The 22206-nt window shown below is 33.2% G+C and overlaps 5 protein-coding genes across 10 annotated transcripts in view; 2 read left to right on the top strand and 3 right to left on the bottom strand.

Moving 5' to 3' along the window:
- LOC122523000 (TOX high mobility group box family member 3-like) overlaps positions 1–22206 on the bottom strand; it is a 380641-nt gene that overhangs the window by 137794 nt on the left and 220641 nt on the right. The gene's annotated exons all lie outside the window — the stretch shown is intronic.
- Positions 1901–9862, bottom strand: LOC122523041 (cell death activator CIDE-B-like). Of its 4 annotated transcripts, XM_043644572.1 has the most exons (4): positions 9635–9862; positions 8671–8873; positions 2984–3080; positions 1901–2177 (listed from the first exon to the last, which is right to left on the bottom strand). In XM_043644572.1, the coding sequence occupies exons 2-4, from the start codon at positions 8677–8679 to the stop codon at positions 1948–1950; spliced, it is 336 nt and encodes a 111-aa protein (XP_043500507.1). In that variant the 5' UTR covers positions 8680–8873; positions 9635–9862; the 3' UTR covers positions 1901–1947. The 4 variants fall into 4 exon arrangements, with proteins under 4 accessions (XP_043500507.1, XP_043500505.1, XP_043500503.1 ...); XM_043644570.1 differs by lacking the exon at positions 8671–8873; XM_043644568.1 differs by lacking the exons at positions 8671–8873; positions 9635–9862 and adding an exon at positions 7124–7349.
- Positions 10480–13460, top strand: LOC122523026 (protein phosphatase PTC7 homolog). The gene is made up of 5 exons (XM_043644545.1): positions 10480–11603; positions 12240–12419; positions 12521–12719; positions 12808–13064; positions 13264–13460. Exons 1-5 carry the CDS (start codon positions 11378–11380, stop codon positions 13311–13313), a joined length of 912 nt encoding a protein of 303 aa, XP_043500480.1. The 5' UTR covers positions 10480–11377; the 3' UTR covers positions 13314–13460.
- On the bottom strand, positions 15489–17167 carry LOC122523032 (derlin-2). Its single transcript, XM_043644553.1, has 6 exons — positions 16707–17167; positions 16550–16615; positions 16265–16432; positions 16051–16173; positions 15808–15971; positions 15489–15666 (listed from the first exon to the last, which is right to left on the bottom strand). Exons 1-6 carry the CDS (start codon positions 16797–16799, stop codon positions 15567–15569), a joined length of 714 nt encoding a protein of 237 aa, XP_043500488.1. The 5' UTR covers positions 16800–17167; the 3' UTR covers positions 15489–15566.
- LOC122523028 (cytoplasmic phosphatidylinositol transfer protein 1) lies at positions 17398–20176 on the top strand. The gene is made up of 8 exons (XM_043644549.1): positions 17398–17684; positions 17756–17904; positions 18052–18140; positions 18285–18292; positions 18357–18428; positions 18524–18622; positions 18709–18864; positions 18958–20176. Exons 1-8 carry the CDS (start codon positions 17634–17636, stop codon positions 19201–19203), a joined length of 870 nt encoding a protein of 289 aa, XP_043500484.1. The 5' UTR covers positions 17398–17633; the 3' UTR covers positions 19204–20176.

Below are 22206 nucleotides of genomic sequence, written 5' to 3' on the forward strand. Positions count from 1 at the left end.
TTTAATTGTACGAACATTACTTTTCTCATACACATCTTATTACCAACTATTGCGAGCCAAAAATTCTATCGAATAAAATAATCTCAAGTCTTGGAAAAGAATTTAAACAGATTGCACTTTTAATGACCCCCCCTATCTATAATTCTCAACCTTTTAACAACGGACACGCTTTTCTCGATATTCTCTCAGCGGATAATAATAATTATTATTATTATTTGGAAGATTTAATTAAACGTTGGGGCTTTATTCTATAACGGGTGTCGCCTTTTAACTCGAGAAATTATTTTAACGTTAAGTTACAACGATTCCGATACCGATGAAGAAATGTCAAACGTTATATTACATTATATAAGCAAAAATATAATGTCAAGCTTAATTAAGGTAAATAAGCGTTTGCATCGTCGAAGTAACATAGTTTGTCGGCATTCTTCAAAGTACACCCCACCTTAGATCAGGTCACATATATACTTTTAATATTACTTTAACATTTAACGTTGCGTTAGGGTTGCATTGCGTTGCGTTGCATTGCGTTTAACATAATTCTCGCAAGATTTACTTAGGAGGTAAAAAACGTGATTATACCTTTAAAAGGTTTTACGTATTTTTACTATTTCCAGATAAAGAATCAACCACGGTCAGAATACAAAGAAGGCAAATAATGTTTTATGATAAGAGAACCGCCCACACGGTTAGTCCTTTCACTCCATTTTCCACTAGATTTTTATATATCACTATCTCTCTCTCTCTCCCTCCCCCTCTTTCTCTTTTTATCTCTCTCTCTCTCTCTCTCGTTCTCTTCGTTAAAAGACAAAGCTAACGAGCTTGCCCGTGTACAATTTTTTTTTCCTTGCACACTTTTTTTACTTTTTATTTTTTTTCCTTCTTTTTTGATTTTTATTTTTATTAAGCTTCGTTAATGTACCGTCATCAAGAAGAAGAAGAAGAAGAAGGAAAAGGGGTGTACAGAAAAACGTTGTATATATCGTTAACTAACCACCACCACCACCACCACCGCTACCTTCACCCCTTTTATCCCCCTCGGTTACGTTTTATCTGTTTTCATTTTTCCTTTTTTTTCTATACACAGTCTGATAGTAAATATGAACAACAACAACAAGAAGAAGAAGAAAAAGTAAAATTGTAAGAAAAAAAGAATTTAGAAACATGAAAGGAGTCTATGGGATTTTGTTCGATTAACTTTTAACGATTCGTTAAACCCTTCAATTCGACTATACGTTTCGTGATAATCGTCTCGAAGATCGTAAAATCTTATGTTTTTTTTATTAAAGATTAAAAATTAATATTAAATTAAATTTAACCCTTTGCACTCGAGCGGCGCCGATACGGCGCCCGGCCTCCTATTTCAAGTGTCAACTCAACCAAAACTAATTACAGGATGTAATATTTATCAAAGTTTCTTTTTTTCGACATATAAATGAATAAACCGATGATATTTTATTATTTCTATACGCTTGTTGGTTTATAAATGTTTTTTAAAGTACCTGTCAAATGTCTACTGTGCAAAGGGTTAATATTAATAATAAATAAATAAAATATAATTATAAATAATAAATAAATAAAATAATAAATAAATAAAATATAGTTATAAATAATAAATAAATAAAATAATAAATGAATAAAATAAATAAAAATAAATAAAATAATAAATAAATAAAATATTATAAAAATAAAATAAATAAAATAATAAATAATAAAATATAATTAAATGGATATAATAAAATAATAATAAATAAATATAATTATAAATAATAAATAAATTAAATATAATTATAAATAATGAATAAATTAAATTAAAATATTAATATTAAAAAGTATAATATCGTTGATATAATTTCAAAGATTTTTCTAACTATTTCTTATTTCTTATTTTGTTGTTCCTGTGCATATTATGTACGTGTGTGTGTGTGTGTTTATGTGTTTTATATATCATTTTGAGTATGAGATTGTATTATGGGGGGGGGGTGTTTGAAAATAATATGTACCGGCTCGTATGATGTCAACCCCAGTTGGACACCACCGTTCACCATGCCGCAATAAAAGTAAAATCGTATTATTGGCTAGTGTCTTGAAGTATTCACCGCCTTCAACTTGCGTCCCGTCAGATTCCAATACTAAAGAAACATTCTCGTTCTGCGGTACGCCTAATTTTTCTTTACCTATTGAAATAAAGAAACAAGACAAAATATTATTATTAATTCTTATGGTTAATTGGTATTATCGATATAAACGAGGTATTTTGAAATGGGACAATTATGTTCGGGGAGGGGGTGTTGTGGGTGTATGGGGTTGGACAGGGGGGTTGGGAATATCGAGACGACATTTACGATCGATATTATATATATAAGATATTTTTTATTTAATTTCGTTTATATTTTTTCAACAGAAAAATCTTAGATCTCGTCCAATGGTTTTTATTTTAATACGTGGATTGGATATTTTTCTTTTTTTTTCTTTTTTTCTTTTTTTCTTTTTCGATCGTCCACAACAAGTGGAGAATCGACACGTTTAATTTATTTGTAAATATAATTTTATTGATTCTTCCACTCTCGTCGTTATTTGCCCAGCTGTTGTGTTTATCTCTCTCTCTCTCTCTCTCTCTCTCTATTTTCATCGTTTCATCGAATTTTAATTGATTTGAGAACGAAACCTTCGCCAATGATAAAATCGATATATCCTTTTCTTTTTCATATATAATTCAATATTCCTAAATGTAATTTAAAAAAAGAAAGGAAAGTGTTAAACGTTCGTTCGTTCTTCGATCGAATCCAAACTATTTTTCTTTTCTTTTGAATTAAAATCTCTCATCATATAAAACACAGATATATAATACATATATATATCGAATTAAATATGAAATTGTAAAATTTATTTAATCGTCTTTCGAGATGTGTTACGGGAAAAATGAATTAAAAAAAAAAAAAACAGAGAAAAACAAGTAGTTCAAGTCAATAAAAATTCTTACCTCGATGTATCAGTTCCTCGAAATTGCTTACTACCAGTCCCTTTCTTACATTACGCCAACTGTCCCATATCTTAAAAGGTCTCTTGCTCCGTGACTCCTGCGAAAAGATATTGGTATAATTTTTACTTGAAAAAAAAAAAAGAAAAAAAAAGAAAAAATATTAACAAAAAGGAAAAAAGGGGAAAAAACTTGGTCGTCTCTCTCTCTCTCTCTCTCTCTCTCCCTCTCTCTCTCCTTTCACATATACACACACACGAAGACAAATCGAAATCTAAAAATACGACGAGGTTACCAGAACGAAAGCTATTTCTTTTCTTTCTTTCTTTCTTTCATTTTCCACTCTCTCTCTCTCTCTCTTTCTCACACACTTCTTCTTCGTTAGATTTTTTTTTTTAAAAAAAAAGCAATCGTTCGTAGGTAACCTCGACGTGTATATAAAAAAAAAGAAAAAAAGGGGGTTAGAAAATAGAAATTCTTTGGTAACGTATTACCACCGTGTACACACTTTACACGTACGTGTACGTACGTACGTGAACATCATACCTGGCAAGGTGAAAAGGATATAAGAAAAGGAAGAAGAAAATAGAAAAAAAAAAATATTAAAGGGGCCATGGGGGTAGTAGGTGGTATGCGTAGTGTTATCGGATAGGATAGTAAGACTTTTAAACTGTCCGTAGATAATGCTTATCACCTCGATGTTAAGTGAAGTGTCTCTACCGGGTCAACGGGAAAGTAATCTACCCTGTATCCTCCTTTATACGCAGTGACTAAGTAGAACGGATGAGATAAATCAAGTTTACCTTACCCTACCCTATCCTATTTTACCTACCCTACTACACCTCACCTATCACTGCTGAGAAAAATAACTATCCAATCGTAACTCACTAACTTTTTTTTATGGATTAATAATAATAATAAATGAATAAGAAGAAGAAAAACATATTCGTCAATTTCAAACGTACGATTTCATTGGATCTCGCTCGAGAATACAAAAAATACAATTGAAAAATACCTGTTCGATAAAGGTAATCGATTAAAAACAAATTGCAAACAACAATAATGATGAAAAGTTAAGATTAGAAAAAAGAAATAAAGGAATAGAACGAAAAGGAAGAATTACGGAGAAGGGGGAAAGAGTGGGGGGATGGTGGAGAGGAGTTGGGAGGAGATGGGAGGAGGATGATGACATTCTCCGGAGACCAATTCTCAGGTTAAAGATCTTAACTTTGGGTGTCAAGTTTAAACTTTAATCGATAGGTGTGTCCGGTGCAGCAGCACACCTTGTCGAATGCACCTACGTGCACTCTCCTTCTTTCTATCTCTTTTTCTTGTCAGTTAGTTTCCTTTACTCTTCCTCCAATCGGGAAGCAAAATTGAAGAAGAAGAAGAAGAAGAAGAAGAAGAAGGAATATAAAAAAAGGAGGAGGGGAGGGGGAAGTATGAGAGTGAAAAAAAATTAGACGAAGACAGAGAGTAGGGGGGAGGGGTTGAAAGAACAAGAAAAAAAAGATGAAGAAGAAGAAGAGGAAGAGGAAGAGGAAGATAAAGAGTAAGAGAGGGAGAGAAACAGGAATTAACTCTAAACTGCTTTTAATTGCAACGTCTCATATATTATGAGCTCTACTGTAATTCTTCGCCCTCCGACGCTTTACTTCGTTCCGTATCATTTAGCCTCTTGTGCAACAGCATGGCGATCTAATTGCAGTGCTGCTTTACCTTTTCTTATTAGAGAGTAGTACTAGTAGTAGTGGTAGTAACAGTAATAGTAGTAGTAGTAACGGAGTTTCTCGCGGAAAAAAAAAATTAAAGCACTAAAAAATGAATATATATATATATATTGTATTTGTATGTTAGGTTGTCCCATAAGTTCTTTCCGCACCATGTATGAATGTATCTATGTATGAATTCGAGCCGGTTATGTTCGTAGTAGTGTAACGGAGTTTCTTGCAGAAAAAAAATTAAAGCACTAAAAAATGAATATATATATATATTTGTATATTAGGTTGTCCCATAAGTTCTTTCCGCACCATGCTATGTATGAATTCGAGGCGACTATGTTCGTAGTAGTAACGGAGTTTCTTGCGGAAAAAAAAATTAAGCACTAAAAAATGAATATATATATGTGTATTTGTATATTAGGTTGTCCCATAAGTTCTTTCCGCACCATGGATGAATATACCTATGCATGAATTCGAGCCGGTTATGTTCGTAGTAGTAACGGAGTTTCTCGCGGAAAAAAAAATTAAAGCACTAAAAAATGAATATATATATATTATTATGTATATTTGTATATTAGGTTGTCCCATAAGTTCTTTCCGCACCATGGATGAATATACCTATGCATGAATTCGAAAGCCGGTTATGTTCGTAGTAGTGTAACGGAGTTTCTTGCAGAAAAAAAATTAAAGCACTAAAAAATGAATTATATATATATATTATATATATAATAATTATATATAATATAAAATGAATTATTTTTATTATATTATTATATTATATAAATGAATTTTATATATATATATAATAAATAATAAATATATATAATAAAAAATAAATATGAATATATATGTGTGTATGTGTCTGTGTGTGTGTGTGTATATTAGATTGTCCCATAAGTTCTTTCCGCACCATGCAATACATGAATTCGAACCGGTTATGTTCGTAGGTATGCAGAAATAAAAATGCACCTAGATGAATATTTAACAAGTGAGTCTCAAGAATTTTAGAAAAAAGGCATAATGAGGCTACCTGAGAGATGGAAAAAGTTAATAGAGCAAAACTGTTCATCTATAACACAGTAAATCAACCTTAAACACAATAAATATCGGCTATTGAATTCGCATCAGAAAAAAAAAAAAGAAAGGAAGGAACTTATGGGACAACCTAATAGTATCTTGCGCGCACAGGTGGATATATACGCAGGTGGGGTTCTCCTATTTTTTCTTTTCTTTTCTTTTCTTCCAATTTCTTGTTGTTTCTTTTTTCTATCCTTCATCTTTTATTTTTCTATTTTTTTCTTTTTCCATCGATAAAGGGAATATCATCATCACCCATCATCCTCTTCGCGTAATATCAATTTTACTTCGGTGACGTTACAAAAGCGGTAAAGACACGACGAAGGGAAAGGGTGTATCGGAGGAAGGGAGGGAGGGAGGGAGGGAGGGATGGATGGAGGTAGGGAAGGAGGGTGGTTCTTCGTCGAATAACGCGCTGTCTCTCCTATCCGATAATAGAAAAGAGGAATAGATCAAATCGAAAATAGAAAAAGAAAAAGAAGGTGGATAGATAAGAAGAAGAAGAAGAAGAAGAAGAAGAAGAAATAAAAATCATACGAACAAAATATATCGAAATGGGACGTTAAAGGACCAGAAAAAGGAATATCCTAAAGTCCACATTAAACGTTGACAATAATTATCTAAAGCGTGACTTTAATTAGATAAAAAAGGAATAAATAAAATAAAATAAAATTATAAAAAAAAAAAGAAAAAAAAAAAACAGAAACAGAAAGAGAGAGAGAAAAAAAAAAGAAGAAAAAAAAAATAGATGGACGAGAAATAAAATTCACCCCCTTTTAATTTTTTATCCACAATCACATATATATATCAAAAATATACGGTGAAAGCTCTCGGATAAAATTGGAAAAGAACAAAATAATATTTTGTATCCTCTTAACTAACACCGAACTACACATATTCACATTTAAAGAAGACACAACACACGACGAATATACACAGATATATAAATATATATATATATATATGTATATATATATATATATGTATACAATATATATATACACACGCGTGCGCGCACGTACATATTAGACATGTCGGAACAAACCTCTGGGTTCATTAGACTCGACGGTGGTGCTAATTATGAAGGGTACGTCGACGATTGGCTGCACTCGGAATCTTTGTACTCGATCGTTTTCTCTCTCTCTCTCTCTCTCTCTCTCTCTCTCTCTCTTTCTCTCCCCTTTTTTTCCTGTTCGCTTATTTTTCTTTTCTTTTCTTTTCTTTTTTACCGAGGCTTTACGTAGGACCCGTTGAAAAATACAACAACAACAACAACAACAACAAAAACAACAACAACAATAATAACAACAATAATAACAACAACAACAACGCGGACGATACGTACGCAAATGCACGAGGGCGAGGATGAGGACGAGGACATAGAGAGCCGCGGATTATTTTGTTTAACACCCACGCACGCACCACTAATAAAAAATAGTTAAAGGCACAGGAAAATGACGAGGAGGAGGCGCGCGTTGGCGCACGCACGCACGCATGCACCACGCACGCACCCACGCACCCACGCAAAATGATCTCTCTCTCTCTCTCTCTATCTATCTCTGTCTCTCTTCCTCTCCCTTCAAATTCTCTCTCTCTTCTTTCTCTTTTTTTTATTATTATTTTTCCTCCTCCTCCTCCTCCTCCTTCTTCTTCTTCTTCTTCTTCTTCTTCTTTTACAAATTCCTGTGCACTCTCTCGCTCTTTCTCTTTCTCTTTTTTTCTCTCTCGTTCTCTTTCGCCCTCTCTCTCTGTCTCTGTCTCTTTCTCTCTTTCTCTCTCTATGTTATCAGCACGTTACACGAGTACGCGGTGCGCGAAATAATGGAAGGGAGCGTTATATTTCAGCGTGACGAGTGCCATTAGAATAAGGCTAATCGAACGGGGAATATTATGTTTGGGTTGTCCCTAGTTTTCAACAGGGTGGCGCTAAGCAAGTAGGGCGCAGGCGCAGGCACAACTTATGGTCGAAAACACTGACCTGATTCAATCATTCTCGAGTGAAGGGTAAAAACCGTCTCGGATAAGGTTCCAAAGGGAAGAGAAAAGAAGGCGTACTATGTAAAGCTCGACTTATTAGAAAGAGAGAAAAATAGAAAAAGGGAAAGAGAGAGAGAGAAAGAGAGAGAGAGAGAGAGAAAGAAAGAGAGAGACGCGGAAAGAAAGATTCAACTGGAATGGTTTGACAAAGCTAAGAATATAAGTCAGACGAGAAAAGAAAGAAAAAGAGAGGATTAAAAATGTCTTTAACAAGCCTAACCCCCCTCCCTCCGACCCCTCCGAAAAGCCGGTCATCAGCCCGCCCGCCCGTCTTTGCTGTCACCGTTTCTTCTTCGACACACACGCACACACACACACACACACTAATTTCTTCTTAAACAGACCGAACGAGTAAAACGTTTGATAGATTATGGAAGAAAATGAAAAGGAAAAAAAAAAGGGATGAAAGGTATGGAAATCGCGAACGTACCCACCCCTCCCTCTCTCCCTTCCCCTGTCCGGTTCGTTGCAATAACCTGGGGAAGTCTTACGATTAGTAAACAACGTCAGGCAAAGGTAATCTTATATTGGAAGCTTGATTTGAGGACACGCAAGAGTAGGAGGAGGAAGAGGAAGAGTAGGAGAAGAGAATAACGTTTGGTTCTAGTCAGTCGATGATCAGATAGGGGCACGAATCTATTATAGAAAGCCAGAAAAATGCTAATATCACACATTGTACACATAGAGAACTTTTACGATTATTATTACGACGATGACGACTACTACGATTACAACGACGAAGATGAAGAGACGAAGAGAAAGATGATGATGACGATGACGATGATGATGATGATGATGATGATGATGATGATGATGATGATAATGATACACGCGATCCTACCGAGAACAACTCACTTCTCTCATGGCGCTGTCGCGCGACGACAGTGGATAAAGACGACGACTGGTCAGACAGAAGGGGAAAAAGGAAGTCGCGTCTTTTTTTTTTTTCTTCCTTTCTTTCTTTCTTTGCCTTCCTTGCCCTCCTTCCTTGCCCTCCTCCTTGCCAGTCTTTCTTCCTTCCTTCTTTCTTTCTTTCTTTCCTTTTTTCGATTGAGAGACTTAACGACGACGAAGACGAAGGGAAGAAATGAAAAGAGACAGAGACAGAGATAGAGAGGGTAAGGGAGAAGAAGAACGAGAGAGAAAGAGGATCGTGCCTTTTGACATTGCTCGCGTACTCGAGCGAAGCATGCGGGGTGGCGGTGGTGGTAGTAGAAGAGGATCGGCTACCACCGTTTTGCTAGTGTCACGAGGTCACGACGTCAAGGAAGTAGGTCAGGCGAATTGTGTTTCGGACATACACGACCAGAGAGAGATTCCAATTGGACACGAACGAACGAACGAACGAACGAACGAACGCGAGATGTACGACGACCGATGAACGAACGAACGAACGAACGAACGAACAGACGAACAGACGACGACGCGATACCACTGAGCCACTTGTTTTTTTTTTCTTTTCTTTTTATTCTTTCATCTTCTCTCTCGAAGGGGCTAAGGACCTAACCGCGACGAATTAGGAACGGGGGATGATGATGGGGATATGATAAATATGTATACATGTGTGCGTGCTGCGTTCGTTCCTTCTTTCCTTGGTGCGTGCCTGCCTGCGTGTGCGTGTGCGTATGCGTGTGCGTGTGCGTGTGCGTCTGTCTCTGCATGTATGTATATTCGTGTATAGATAGATGTATGAGAGATATATGTATGTATATGTATAGATGTATATGTATATACGTAAGGTCTATATGCATGTATGATAGGACCGATAGCGCAAAAGCGATGCGTCAATGAATATAGAGAAAAAGGGATGATTGCGTACCTCTCTTGCCATTACGTCATATCCCTGCAGGTAAGGGACCGTCCCAGCAAGCACACTTATTCAGAGAGAAAGGAGTAAAGGTGCACGTCGTCGCATTATCGTTGCGACGGGATGCTGCTCGTGCGGTGCTCGCTATCCGCCCAGCCTTGCGCGCTCTTTCTCTCTCTCTCTCTCTCTCTCTCTCTCTCTCTCTCTCTCACACTCTCTCTCTCTCCGTTCTCTCTCTCCCCCTTTCTCTCTCTTCTCTCCTCCACCTCCTCCGCCTCCTCCACCACCACCACCTCCACCCCTTTCGCTCACTCCAGGCTCGTTCTTCTCCTTTTGCCACACACCGAATCACCGTAGGATGCGACACCGTGCTCTCCTCTCCACCCCCTCGACTCAGCCCCCCCTCTCCGTCTTTCTGTTAGACCCCCTAGGCCACCCACCCTATTTCTCTCTCTTTCTCTTTCTCTCTCTCTCTCTCTGTCTCTCTGTCTCTTCTTTCGGTTCGCGTTCCCCCCTATTAACGCGCCGGTCATACGCGAGCAACCACCGAGCGGCGGGTACAGCTCATTCTTGAGCAGCTCGCCATACGATTACTCGATCTAAGATTTCACTAGCGCATATGGGTGCAATTGTAACAGTGGCTTCCTCCCAGCGGTTACTGCGGCGACTCCTAGTTTTAGATCGATTCTCTCTCGGTGTACGTACGGACGTCCTACCCTCTCGCCCTCGCCCTCCCTCGCCCACCCTCTCACCCTCGCCACCCTCGCCACCCTCACCCTCACCCTCTCTCGGACTCACCCGCAACAACCTCGCCCCACTCGCGCTCGCTCTTGCCCGACTACTCCGCCAGCTCTCTCTTCCGACTGCTTCCTCGTTCTCCGTCGTTCCCTTCCTTTCGCCCTTCCCTAACCTTCTCTTCCACTACCACCCCCATCCCACCCCGACACCAAACATCCCCTCGCTTCCTACCATCCCTTTTCATTCTCACCTACAACCGTTGGCTCTCTCTCTCTCTCTCTTTCCGTCTACATTTTATTTTATTTTCCTCATCTCGCGTCAGGTTAATGCTTTCGTAATTTTCAGTTAATACTATTTGTCTTGTTTACTTTTATTCGTAGATAAAATATATCCATGTATGTATATACGAACGGAAATGTAACATTTCAATATTAATTTCAAGTCGAGATCATTTAGAAGGTTCGACCTAACGGTGGTCGAAAATTTGAATAAAAAATATTCCCGCCTCTATTGCAACGCCATCTTTGAGGGAAAGAGCTAAAGTAAAAAGAGCTTCGGCCAACGGCCATTGGTGGCGTACGTTAAATTGTATAAATCCCCGATTGTTTCTGATCTTGTTTTCTCGAACCTAGACGAAAATGAAAGCCTAATGCGGTCGATGTCGATAAAAGTGCGTGCGGGAGAAAATCGTTCGGTATTATACCTTGCCTTTGGACCGATTTTTTTTTTTTATTTTTTCTCTTCTACTCGTTAACACAATCCCTAACACTATTTCACGCACATACGAGGAAGTTGATATTTCTTTAGAGTTTAAATAGAATAGAAGAGAAACAATGTCCCGATTTATGATTATTATTACAAAGTGATAATATAACAAAGTATAAGACAAATTATACGGGAAATTATTATTGATATTTGAAATAAAATAATTGATCTTTGGCTGGTTATTAATTTGATGCTGAAGAAGATGTCGAGTTGCGCGACGAAGTGTTGAGATAAGTTTAACCTTTGTACGATATGCAGTCTATTTATTGGACCGGGAGGCTGTTGTCTCGTGCGATATGGAATAGCATATCCAATTATTCGGCATGTGCTGATCCCAACGTTAACAAACGACGCGAAGCCTCATTCATTTCAGCTGTTTGTGGCTTCTCCAAAGATTTTGCACGAGGTCGTGTTAGGAAAGGACAATTTGGAGATGACGCTTGGTTCACTGCCAAATTCAAGGCTGTCGAAGTAATTGGTACGTTTCAACGAAAACCCTTCCTACCTTCCTACCTTTTTAACCTTTTTACCCTTCCACCCTTCCACCCTTCCTTTCTTCCTTCTAGTCTTCATCATTCGTCATCAGCATTGCCCCTAAAATTGTTAAACGCTGAATAAACGTGACGTTTATTGTTGTATAACCACCCATTAGAAATCAGATACCCTTTTTCTGCTTTCGCAATAAAACAATTTATCGCTAAAGTATTTTACACTGAACTTTTAATCTCTTTTTTTTTTTTTAATCATCTTCTTCTTTTATTTAATCCTCCGCTACGGAAGTGAAAGAATTTTTCTCTCTATCGCGAATTGAACTTACGCACATCACGTGCTCGTCAGGATTACAATGGAGATAACATCATTCGAAACATTTTATCCAACTCTCTGTTGACTTCTCAATTATTAGCGGACTAATACAATTCTTTATTGTTCTTATTTCGAACAATCTTTCGTAATATCGTTTTAATGTCTCTTTTATGCGTTTTATATGACTTCTTACAAAGTTGTTTAGATACTGAACAAGTCCCCCTGTCCCCATGCCTCATCTCATCCTCATACTCCTTTAACTTTTACTAAAGCAGTTAATTTTTTAAAAATACAACATGTGATTTATTAGGTGTAGCCGATGGTGTAGGAGGATGGAGACACTATGGAATAGATCCAGGCGTATTTTCCAGTTTTTTAATGAGCACATGCGAAAGGCTAGTCTCAATGGGCAAGTTCAAGCCTTCCGAACCAGCTGGTTTATTAGCCCGTAGTTACTATGAACTATTAGAAACTAAGCAACCAATTTTAGGTAATTGATGATTTTTTAAAATGTTTGTACAAATGGTATAAATGAAAATACATTTAATGACTCATTGAAATAATTCTTATACAAATGTATGTTATCTTTAGGTAGCAGTACTGCATGTGTTATTATTCTTAACAAGGAAACAAGCAGCATCTATACGGCAAATATAGGAGATAGCGGTTTTGTAGTTGTGAGAAAAGGTGAAGTCGTTCATCGTTCTAATGAGCAGCAACATTATTTTAATACTCCGTTTCAATTATCTCTCCCTCCTCCGGGTCATTCTGGTCTTGTGCTCAGCGACAGGTACTATCGCAGAATTATTTTCCTATATAGCGTAACAATAATTCTGTATTTTTAATTTGTTCATTTTGTGTTTCCTTTTTTATTATAGCCCAGAATCCGCAGATACTTCTAGTTTCGGAGTAGAAGATGGAGATGTAATACTATTAGCAACAGACGGTGTATTCGATAATGTGCCTGATCAGTTGTTAGTTACGGAGATGCGTAAAGTAGAAGGAGAAAGGGACCCAACAAAGTTACAGGGTGTTGCCAATTCGATAGCTTTGATGGCTCGTAATTTAGCTTTCGATGGGGCATTTTTATCACCCTTTGCCCAAAGTGCTAGAGAAAATGGTATCGACGCAATAGGTATCTATTATTTTATATTTTTCTTATATCTTCATTAAGATTAATTCATCATAGAATAGATACATGAAACTATATTTTTATAAATAATCCGTTATTTATTATTCTATGCTTATGCAACAAATATTTATACTTTCTTATGGTAGAGAAACATTTTATTATACACAGTCTAAGTTACGACTAAATCAGTTATTTTTCTTAGGTGGTAAACCTGACGATATCACGGTGCTCTTAGCAACAGTGGCAATCTGATATGAAAAAGTGTATGATAGATCGTTAATCATTGTATTATAGTCCATGTCATTGCATATATGTATCACTAGATGATACATCATTATATTCCATTATAATGATCATCTATTATTTAAATTTAAATAAATAGTTTTATAAATCACCTCATATATATTTACGATATTAGTTTCTTACATATCATCATAAAACATATTCGAATGGAAATTGAAGAAAAAGAAAAAGTGTATATATATGAAAAAGTACATTCAAATTTTAAATTATCGATATTTTTTGTTCAATAATTTTTCGAGTAAAAATGTGAGAACAAAAATACGAAATAGGGATGTTTATCATGAGTTTAGTATACAGTGGCTTTGTATTTACTTGTCTTTTGTGAACTCATAGATTACCTAATTGAAGTATGAAACTTTGCCTTGTTTCATATTTTACCTGATCGATATAATTGTCTCATGAATTAATGGATTTTACAAAATAACAGTAACATATATAATAATGTAATATATATTTATATATAAATATATTTCTTATTATAACACGAAAAGAGAGAATGAAAAACGTTTCAAAGTAAAGTCTAAATTAAACATATTATTATATTATATTTGAAAATTTATAATCATAATGTTTTGGCTTCTCATAGATAGGAATTTAACTCTAACGACACAATAATGAGATCAGAAATCAAATTTATGTAAATTATGATGAAAAATGCATTATTTTTCTTTAACTATTTGAATACATCACAGTGTTTTTATAGGAATATTTAAAAATAAAAATAATTAAGATGTAATGAGCAATTATTTGGCAATAAGTAGCTTACAAAACGATTTAGTAAATACTTATTATTACGCTTATAAAAAATGGCTTTTATTTTGTTTTGACGTACACAAAAATCTATTACTTTCGAGTGAGCATCAGTAATGACTACCGTTTGTAGGAACAATTGTTAATAACGTATATACTACAGATTAAAATTGATAGTTCCTATTTTTATGTACACATTGTTATACATATTTTGTATTCATCAATGAGTAGGTTGTGTGTATTTTATTGATAAAAATTCATATTAGTAATCAGACTGATATTCATTATTGTGTAAATGCATATTCTAAAATAATTATACGAGCATAGATGATTATTTCACAATATTCTGTCCATATTTCAATATCGAGAATCATGCATCCCTATTTTCATTTATTTTTATTATTTCATTTAATAATATTAAATGATGCAATCTCATTGATTATAATGTCTTGGAAAAATTTTTTTATTATAAATTTGTTTACTAATCAGAACCGTTTACTTCTGTGATGTATTCTGTGTATTAAATCGTATGATCATAAAGTTTTTTTTGCAATATGACATGAAATAAATAGATATAATATCTAGATTATATCTATGATACATTATAAGACACATAAGATAAAAAAGAAGATATTATTATGATAAAACATTGTTAGTAAATATTGATAATTTTGTTTGTTTTTACAATCAGGGGTTTCAATTTTATTATATTGTTCCTTTTAAAGATTTTAATAATTGTCACGCAAATAAATGTTGTCGAGGTTCAGTGGAATTGAATATTCTACTATATATATATACAGTTTGACTGGTATTTTTATTTTAAAAGTAACAACGGATTAATAATATTACTAATTCATTTGGTAACGATTGATTTTTTTTTTTTATTGTAGTAGAATAATAATTATGAGAATATGGGTAATGTATCTAGTCCAGAGTTATATTAACATTTAAAGATAAGTATAAATAAACTTAAAATAATATATATGTAGTGTCTCTTCACTTTACATTTAATCGATTTGTACTTTGGAATTATTTACGTTATTACTAATTATTATACTACTATAAATAAATGCTTCCACCAAGATATTGTATCACTACAAATAATTCAATTTCAACATTATTCTTGATATCTTTGCTTTCTATATATAATATATATATTTTAACTGAACAATATTAATTAATCTGGTGTATAGAGACAATCACAATTCATTAAATGAAAACAAAATTGTAACCCCTGTTAACAGATGGAAGTTATTGTAATACAGTCAGTATATACGATAGATATTTCACATATCTACCATTTATGTTCAAATTGCTTAATCTTTGTTAGTAAAATAGTAAAAATTGAAAAACAGAATTGAAATTTCACAAATGTACAGAGAAATTCATTGATTTACTTGATATTATCAATTAACAATGGATGGCTCATGGAAATAGGGAGATGAAAAAGAATTATAACATATCTCCTTGACCCCAATTGAAACCACCTGGTCGATCTTCAGGTGGCGGAGTGTAATCTGGATCTTCTGGATGTGCGTCAAACAACGTTTTTCTATATCAAATAAATAGTATCAAGCAAATAATATATTTTAATATTAAAGTAATATTATATATTTAAACGCAATATATAATGAAAAATTAGAATTAATCAGATTGTTAAGAATTCAAATTCCTTCGTATTGGCCACACTTACAATATTTGTGGAGTTTTAAGAATACGAAAACCACCCCTTATTTGTGGAAATACATCTTCAGCAAAATAGTACGTATGCCCTACAGCCATCCCAACAAGATCTACCCAAATAGCATTACCTAGGAGTACAGAAAATCCGAGAAGTACCCAAGGCAGATATGGCGCCTAAATCAAAATGAATATACCTTTAATAATTATTCTATTTCATTCTCCCACATATTAGACAGACAATATATATATATACCTGAAAGTTTAGAAGTCCAAAAAAATTCATTCTAACAAATGGATTACGTCTCGACCATACATAGACCAACATGATTGTAAATGCATGACCCAAAAACAGTAAGTTAACAAAAAACCCAAATGTCTGTTATCGTATAGGAACTATAATGTCGAATCGTAATGAAAAATGATTGAAAATCTCATGAGTTTTTCAAGTTTTTAAATGAAAAGGATACAATCATACATATTGCCCCAAAAATAAACATCATTACAAAGTCAGCTGTCCTTCTTCGAAAAGATCCTTCTTCTAACATTCGACAATATCGGTAGGTAAATATCATATTGAAGAAGAAATTGAAGCCAACGTTCCCAAAGAATAAAAATGTTGTTATTAAACGCCATAACTAAAAAATAACGAACGAATCTTTTAAATAACTCGTGTTATTTATGCCCAACTCCTAAAACGCTTCTTATCATTTTCTTTCTATTATATTTATAAAAACAGTGATAAATGTATTTACCTGATATTGTTTTATTATTAAAATAGGATTGAAGTAGAGTTGAAACGGCGAAACTAAATCTAATTGCTGAAAGGGATAATAAAGTCCTATAACCTCATTATCCAATGTTTCACAAATAATAATAATATGATATAACACGTGTAAGAGCTTTACGAACCACGGCAAGAGTAGTGATGACACAAGCTGTAGTATAAGCTCGTGTTACCACAGGCATTTGCAGGTACTCCTGCCGAAATGTTTGATAGGCCATTGGTGTGTGTCAAACTTAGAAGTTTGATGATTCTAACACCTTACGACCACTTTGTGTTTATTTCTCCCAACTACGTCACCCCCTTGTTCCTTTCTAGTATTCTTTCTCCATTACATGATGTTCAACAACGCTGGGTTATCTAAATTTTATCGCTGTCCACATCACGACGAACTTATTACGTACATACAAAATAAAATTGTACACGTAATACGTGAAATTCGCTACGTTTCCGTCAAAATCAACTCGCTATAGATTTCGATTATGCTTCAAATATATCGATAACAATTGTAAACTCATCTACATCCACGAGTTCATCGATCAAGTTCATCGAGGCAAACTTAATCTTGTCGTCCATTCACCATTTAACACGACTCATCCCAGTCGTGGACCAATTAACGCGTTGCATTACATTTTCCACTATATCGATATAGATTCTGATTGGTCGATAACATCGATTGTTACTAAATTCATGTAAAACATTACTAACAACGTATTGTACTTAACAAAATATTCTCATGAAGTTGGTTACGCTTGACAACGCTTTTCGAGAAAGCATAGAACATTTATCTTTAGTATTTTATAATAGTTACATTTGTCGATTTAATATTGCCTAACCTAACTATCGATTTCATAGCCAAGCAAGATAGACTTCGATAGAAAGTATGCGATTGATTGTTTCATTGTGAATTATTATGAACCTTTTCAAGCAATTATTTATCATTACATTCATGAATTAACTATCTTTTTTATTTCATATTTGAACCATTGTAATAACAAATGGTTTAATAAATAATATTACATGATAAAGGATTAATCAAAGAGTTTACAAGAGACATGGTTTTAACTAAAGAATATCGAATATGTATGCCTCTAACTACAGAAGAGGTAAAGTATTTGTCATGGTTTATAAATATTTTTCTATTATTATTTTTAACCAATGGTTTTTTTTTATGCAGTATCGTATTGGACAACTTTATATGATAGCAAGACATAGTCACGAACAATCAGATTCTAATGACGGTGTTGAAGTCATTGAAAATATTGAATGCGAAGATCCTGAACATGGAAAGGGTCAATATACAGAAAAAAGAATTCACCTGTCTAGGTAATTAACTAATTATTCATTAAATATTCTTATTTATGAGAAATACATGCTTGGTTGAAAAGTTTTCAGCCTAATGTATAAAACTTCAATCAATCTCTATTATCAAATATTCCTAATTATTATTATTATCTCTTCATTATATTTCAGTAAACTTCCTTATTGGGTTCAATCAATTATACCAAAAATATTTTATGTCACAGAAAAAGCCTGGAATTATTTTCCATTTACCATGACAGGTAAATACTCTCTTTATATTCTTATACCGTTAATTACTTTTTGTTTTTTCTTTTTTCTCTTAAATAATTAACTTATTGTTCAGAAAATCATTTGTGTTAATGAGTTTCTTTTCTTTTGCATTTGTATGGATGACGCGACTTTAGTATATACTGTAAGTATTAGCATTTGAAATAAGTTAATTAACATTTATTGTTAACAAATTGTACGTTTTGCAGTGTTCCTTTATGCCTAAATTTAATGTGTCGATAAAAACCAGATATGAGGATAACAATGGTTCTACGGAAAATGTATGTACTTATTACTTTTATTAATTTATCGTTAATGTTCATCCCATTTTTGACGTTAATTGGCATAAAGTTTGTTAAATATAAATTTGAAACAGTGTTTAGGTTTATCTCCAATCGAACTTATACATCGAGAAGTCGATTATATTGATATTGCTTACGACGAAATATCTGCTAAACATTACAAAGAAGAAGAGGTATAATTTATAAACCGTATAAAAAGATATTTACAATTTCTACGATAGAGGAAGATTATTATATTAATATTATATTTCATTAATAGGATCCAAAGTTTTTCAAATCAAGAAGAACAGGTAGAGGTCCACTAGTCGAAGGTTGGCGCGATACTGTACAACCGATTATGTGTTCCTATAAATTAGTTAATGCTTCCTTTGAAGTGTGGGGTATGCAAACTCGGTTAGAAGATTTCATACAAAGGGTAATTCATATTTATTTTTTCTTTTTAATTTATTTTACAATACAATTTTGTCTTATATCAATGTTTTATATATATTTTTGTATGTTTAAACAGTGCATAAGAGATATTTTACTATTGGCTCATCGGCAAGCATTCGCGTGGATCGATGAATGGTACGATATGAATATCGAAGATGTTAGAAAATACGAACAGAAAATGCATGCAGAGACTAATGAAAAAATGAGAATAAAAAATGAAGCGAATGAAAATTCATCTAAACCGGCAACCCCATCATCTTCGGTTCCTTCGTCACCTAAATCACCAACCCAATCAAATCGATCGTGGTTTTCGTGGTCATAGTGGATATTTTCTAACAAAAGGTTTTGTCCCCTTTCAACCACATTTCTAGCTGTTCCTGTAGCTACAGTACAAATTGTGCAAACGAACCCTTAGCATTTTTATGTACATGTGTATATATATACTACATGCTTCAAAGATATTAACGAGTTGTCATAATTGCTTTAATTACGATAGTAATCTGTCAAATCTCAGAGAAATAGTATTTTTCAGCACTTATATTTAAAATGAAGAAATATCTTCTTTTTTTCTTTCATCTTGTTTTCCCCTTTTTTAATTCCGTTTTAAATTTTGCACAAATATAATGTAATGAATGTTGTTGACGATATTGAAAAAAGAATTTAATTTAAAATGTGTTACGCTTTCCGTAATTTTATTATGAAAAAAAAAAAAAAAAAAGAAAAAAATTGTAATATTACAGAGATCATTTGCAATGTTTACGTTCTAAACCAAATTTATATTATTTTTTTCTGATAGATATAGAATGATATGTGTTCATTGGATTGCTACTTAAAACATACAAGACTTTTTATTGTTATTACTGATAATTGTTGCATCGTCATTTCGTACATTGTAATAGAGAAATCAATGTCTAATTACTACATACTAAATTTGCACAGTAAAGATTGCATAAGCAAATGTAAAACGTTGAGTAATTTTAATCTACATTTGAAATCTTTTTTTCTTTTTATGAGATGGAAAATTAATAATTGATCATTATTGCATTTTGTTGGGACCAAATATTTCAAAGTAATCTTGAGTTTTGGAAATCGATGTTTTTAAAATAACATGAATGTGATTATAAATTATGAAAGAATTACGCCAGTGCGTATTTCGTATTATTATATTATATAAAATTGAAAATGAATGTCTTTTCTCTTAAATCCTATCTTTTAAAACATTACCGTCCGATTTATCGTTTACTATAAGAATATTTATGTATTATCTTTAATAAATTAAAATATTTTAAAGGAAATGAATAGTATTTATTTAGTAATATAGCACATGCAGTTCTTCCATTTAATAGTAAATGATAAAACAGTAATCTACTGATACCGACAGTACACAGCTCGATCGATAAAAGAAGGTTCCATTTTTATCGACGACTCTGCCGGAAAGTAGTATCCTACTATTACCGACTCGGTCGGTAAACTGTACTCTACTATTATCGACTTGGTCGGTAAACTGTACTCTACTTTACGATTATATTTTTAAAAACCTATTGCATCAAGTTTGCATCTTCTTCTTTAAACAGAAATTCACGACATTTGATAAGAAAGCAAATAAACATTTTTATTATAAAATATTAGTAAATCAATAATGGTTTATATGTATTGCAAAAAAGAAAAAAGAAATTTGTATGAATCATTTAGAACTAAACACATATGCGCATTAAATTTGTTAGAAAATCTTATTATCCTTCGCGTGTTTACAGAAAATTCTAAACGATATTATTAGCTAATGTATATTAAATAGGAGAACGGATTAAAAATAAATCAATTGACTAAGAGAAATATTTCAAACGTTGCTTCTGATCTGTCGATTGGTATGCGAAATAAGTGGATGCAATCTGTCAGCGGTAGGCCAATGTAAAGGTGCAGTAGCAAGATTATGAGCCATTTCTCCGGCATTAACTGAAAATAATTAGAATTAATTAAAAATAATCAATGTATAAAAATGATCGTCATTTAACGTACACCGATTGTAATTATCAGTGAATCTAATAAACGGACATAACACAGGTAATTCAGCTAATCTTGTTGATTCTTCCGATTGAGTTTCTTGTTGAATTTCCTAAATTAATAGAGCATATAGAATTGTTTAGCAATTCCAATAAGAGAATAGAGAATTCAATGGATTCTCAATTACATTTTGATTATTATTATTGGGTCTTGAGATAGTGGTCGATTCAAAGCAACGATTTTCATTAATTCGTAATTGTTTTGGTGCTTCGGTAATTAACTCGTTGAATCGTGCAGCAACTTGTTTCCATTTCATTAAGTCGATTGGCTATTAAATTAATCGAATATATAATAATAATAATAATAATAATAATAATAATAATAAAAAAAATGAGAATAATAAAATTTTTAATTTATTATTATAGGATTAATTATTCATATTAATCAAAAGATTTTACTTTTAACGCGAAGAATACAGGTAAAAGAGCTATGGGTAATGGTGATCCTTGTAATTCTGTTCTTTCTGAAGGTGGTCCAGATAGTGTCAAATATCTTATTAAGTTTAGAAGATCAGCTAAAAGTTCGCTATGTCGGCCACTGATATCTTGTCTTATTAAACCAAGAGCATCTCTTGCTACTACTCCTGCCGTTACTCCTGGATTATCGGCTAATTAATATAATAATATTCATTATTTTATCTTATCGAGTTACATGTTTCTTAACAGTATTCAAAAACTTCTTACGAAATGTTCTTTAAGCTCATTTTAATTGACGCGCGATTACAAAACGAGGATGGATGATTTTTCGTTCTCATATTTTTGCTGACGTTAAACAATGTTGAAATAATATGCAACCGTTATTTTTATTTTTGTAAAACATGACTGCTTATTGCGAATCGAAGTATTACGGAACGAGAAATTCGAATTATTTCGTAAGAACTTTTTTTGTGGATTTTGGCTGATTTTTAATTTTTTTTTTTTTTGCTTCACATTATTGGTGCAACATAGTTAACACTAAACCTACTGCGCGTGGTCAAATTATTCTTAAATTTGTGTTCTTTGATTTGTAATAATAAATGCATTAAAAATGTATATCATTTAATTCCAATGAAAAGAAATGATTTTGTTTGTTATATCGAATTGTACTGAAATATTATTTTTATATTAAGATGTATGATGTTTTTTTTTTTTTTCAAACGAATTATCGGTAGGTTTAGTATGTTCAAATAAAATAAGATAGAGACGAATAAAACTAAATGAAATAATTACAAAAATTAAAAAGATTTTGTACGATCAAGCAATGAAATGATTTGAAGAAAAGGTTT

The sequence above is a fragment of the Polistes fuscatus genome, unplaced genomic scaffold (genome assembly GCF_010416935.1).
Source record: "Polistes fuscatus isolate 324 unplaced genomic scaffold, CU_Pfus_HIC Scaffold6, whole genome shotgun sequence".
In the NCBI taxonomy this organism is placed as follows: Eukaryota; Metazoa; Arthropoda; class Insecta; order Hymenoptera; family Vespidae; genus Polistes; species Polistes fuscatus.

What these genes read in the sequence shown, in the direction of transcription:
- LOC122523041 (XM_043644568.1), bottom strand. Translation starts at nt 7,159, where the DNA reads ATGTCCTCGTCCTCATCCTCGCCCTCGTGCATTTGC. An exon ending in CCTCGCCCTCGTGCATTTGC is followed by an intron (nt 3,081 to 7,123) that starts GTACGTATCGTC and finishes ATCTTTTCGCAG; the next exon opens with GAGTCACGGAGCAAGAGACC. An exon ending in CGAGGAACTGATACATCGAG is followed by an intron (nt 2,178 to 2,983) that starts GTAAGAATTTTT and finishes TTATTTCAATAG; the next exon opens with GTAAAGAAAAATTAGGCGTA.
- LOC122523026 (XM_043644545.1), top strand. Translation starts at nt 11,378, where the DNA reads ATGCAGTCTATTTATTGGACCGGGAGGCTGTTGTCTCGTGCGATATGG. An exon ending in AACTAAGCAACCAATTTTAG is followed by an intron (nt 12,420 to 12,520) that starts GTAATTGATGAT and finishes TGTTATCTTTAG; the next exon opens with GTAGCAGTACTGCATGTGTT. An exon ending in AAATGGTATCGACGCAATAG is followed by an intron (nt 13,065 to 13,263) that starts GTATCTATTATT and finishes TATTTTTCTTAG; the next exon opens with GTGGTAAACCTGACGATATC.
- LOC122523032 (XM_043644553.1), bottom strand. Translation starts at nt 16,799, where the DNA reads ATGGCCTATCAAACATTTCGGCAGGAGTACCTGCAAATGCCTGTGGTA. An exon ending in TTGGACTTCTAAACTTTCAG is followed by an intron (nt 15,972 to 16,050) that starts GTATATATATAT and finishes ATTTTGATTTAG; the next exon opens with GCGCCATATCTGCCTTGGGT. An exon ending in CTTAAAACTCCACAAATATT is followed by an intron (nt 15,667 to 15,807) that starts GTAAGTGTGGCC and finishes TATTTGATATAG; the next exon opens with AAAAACGTTGTTTGACGCAC.
- LOC122523028 (XM_043644549.1), top strand. Translation starts at nt 17,634, where the DNA reads ATGGTTTTAACTAAAGAATATCGAATATGTATGCCTCTAACTACAGAA. An exon ending in AAAAGAATTCACCTGTCTAG is followed by an intron (nt 17,905 to 18,051) that starts GTAATTAACTAA and finishes ATTATATTTCAG; the next exon opens with TAAACTTCCTTATTGGGTTC. An exon ending in TAGAAGATTTCATACAAAGG is followed by an intron (nt 18,865 to 18,957) that starts GTAATTCATATT and finishes ATGTTTAAACAG; the next exon opens with TGCATAAGAGATATTTTACT.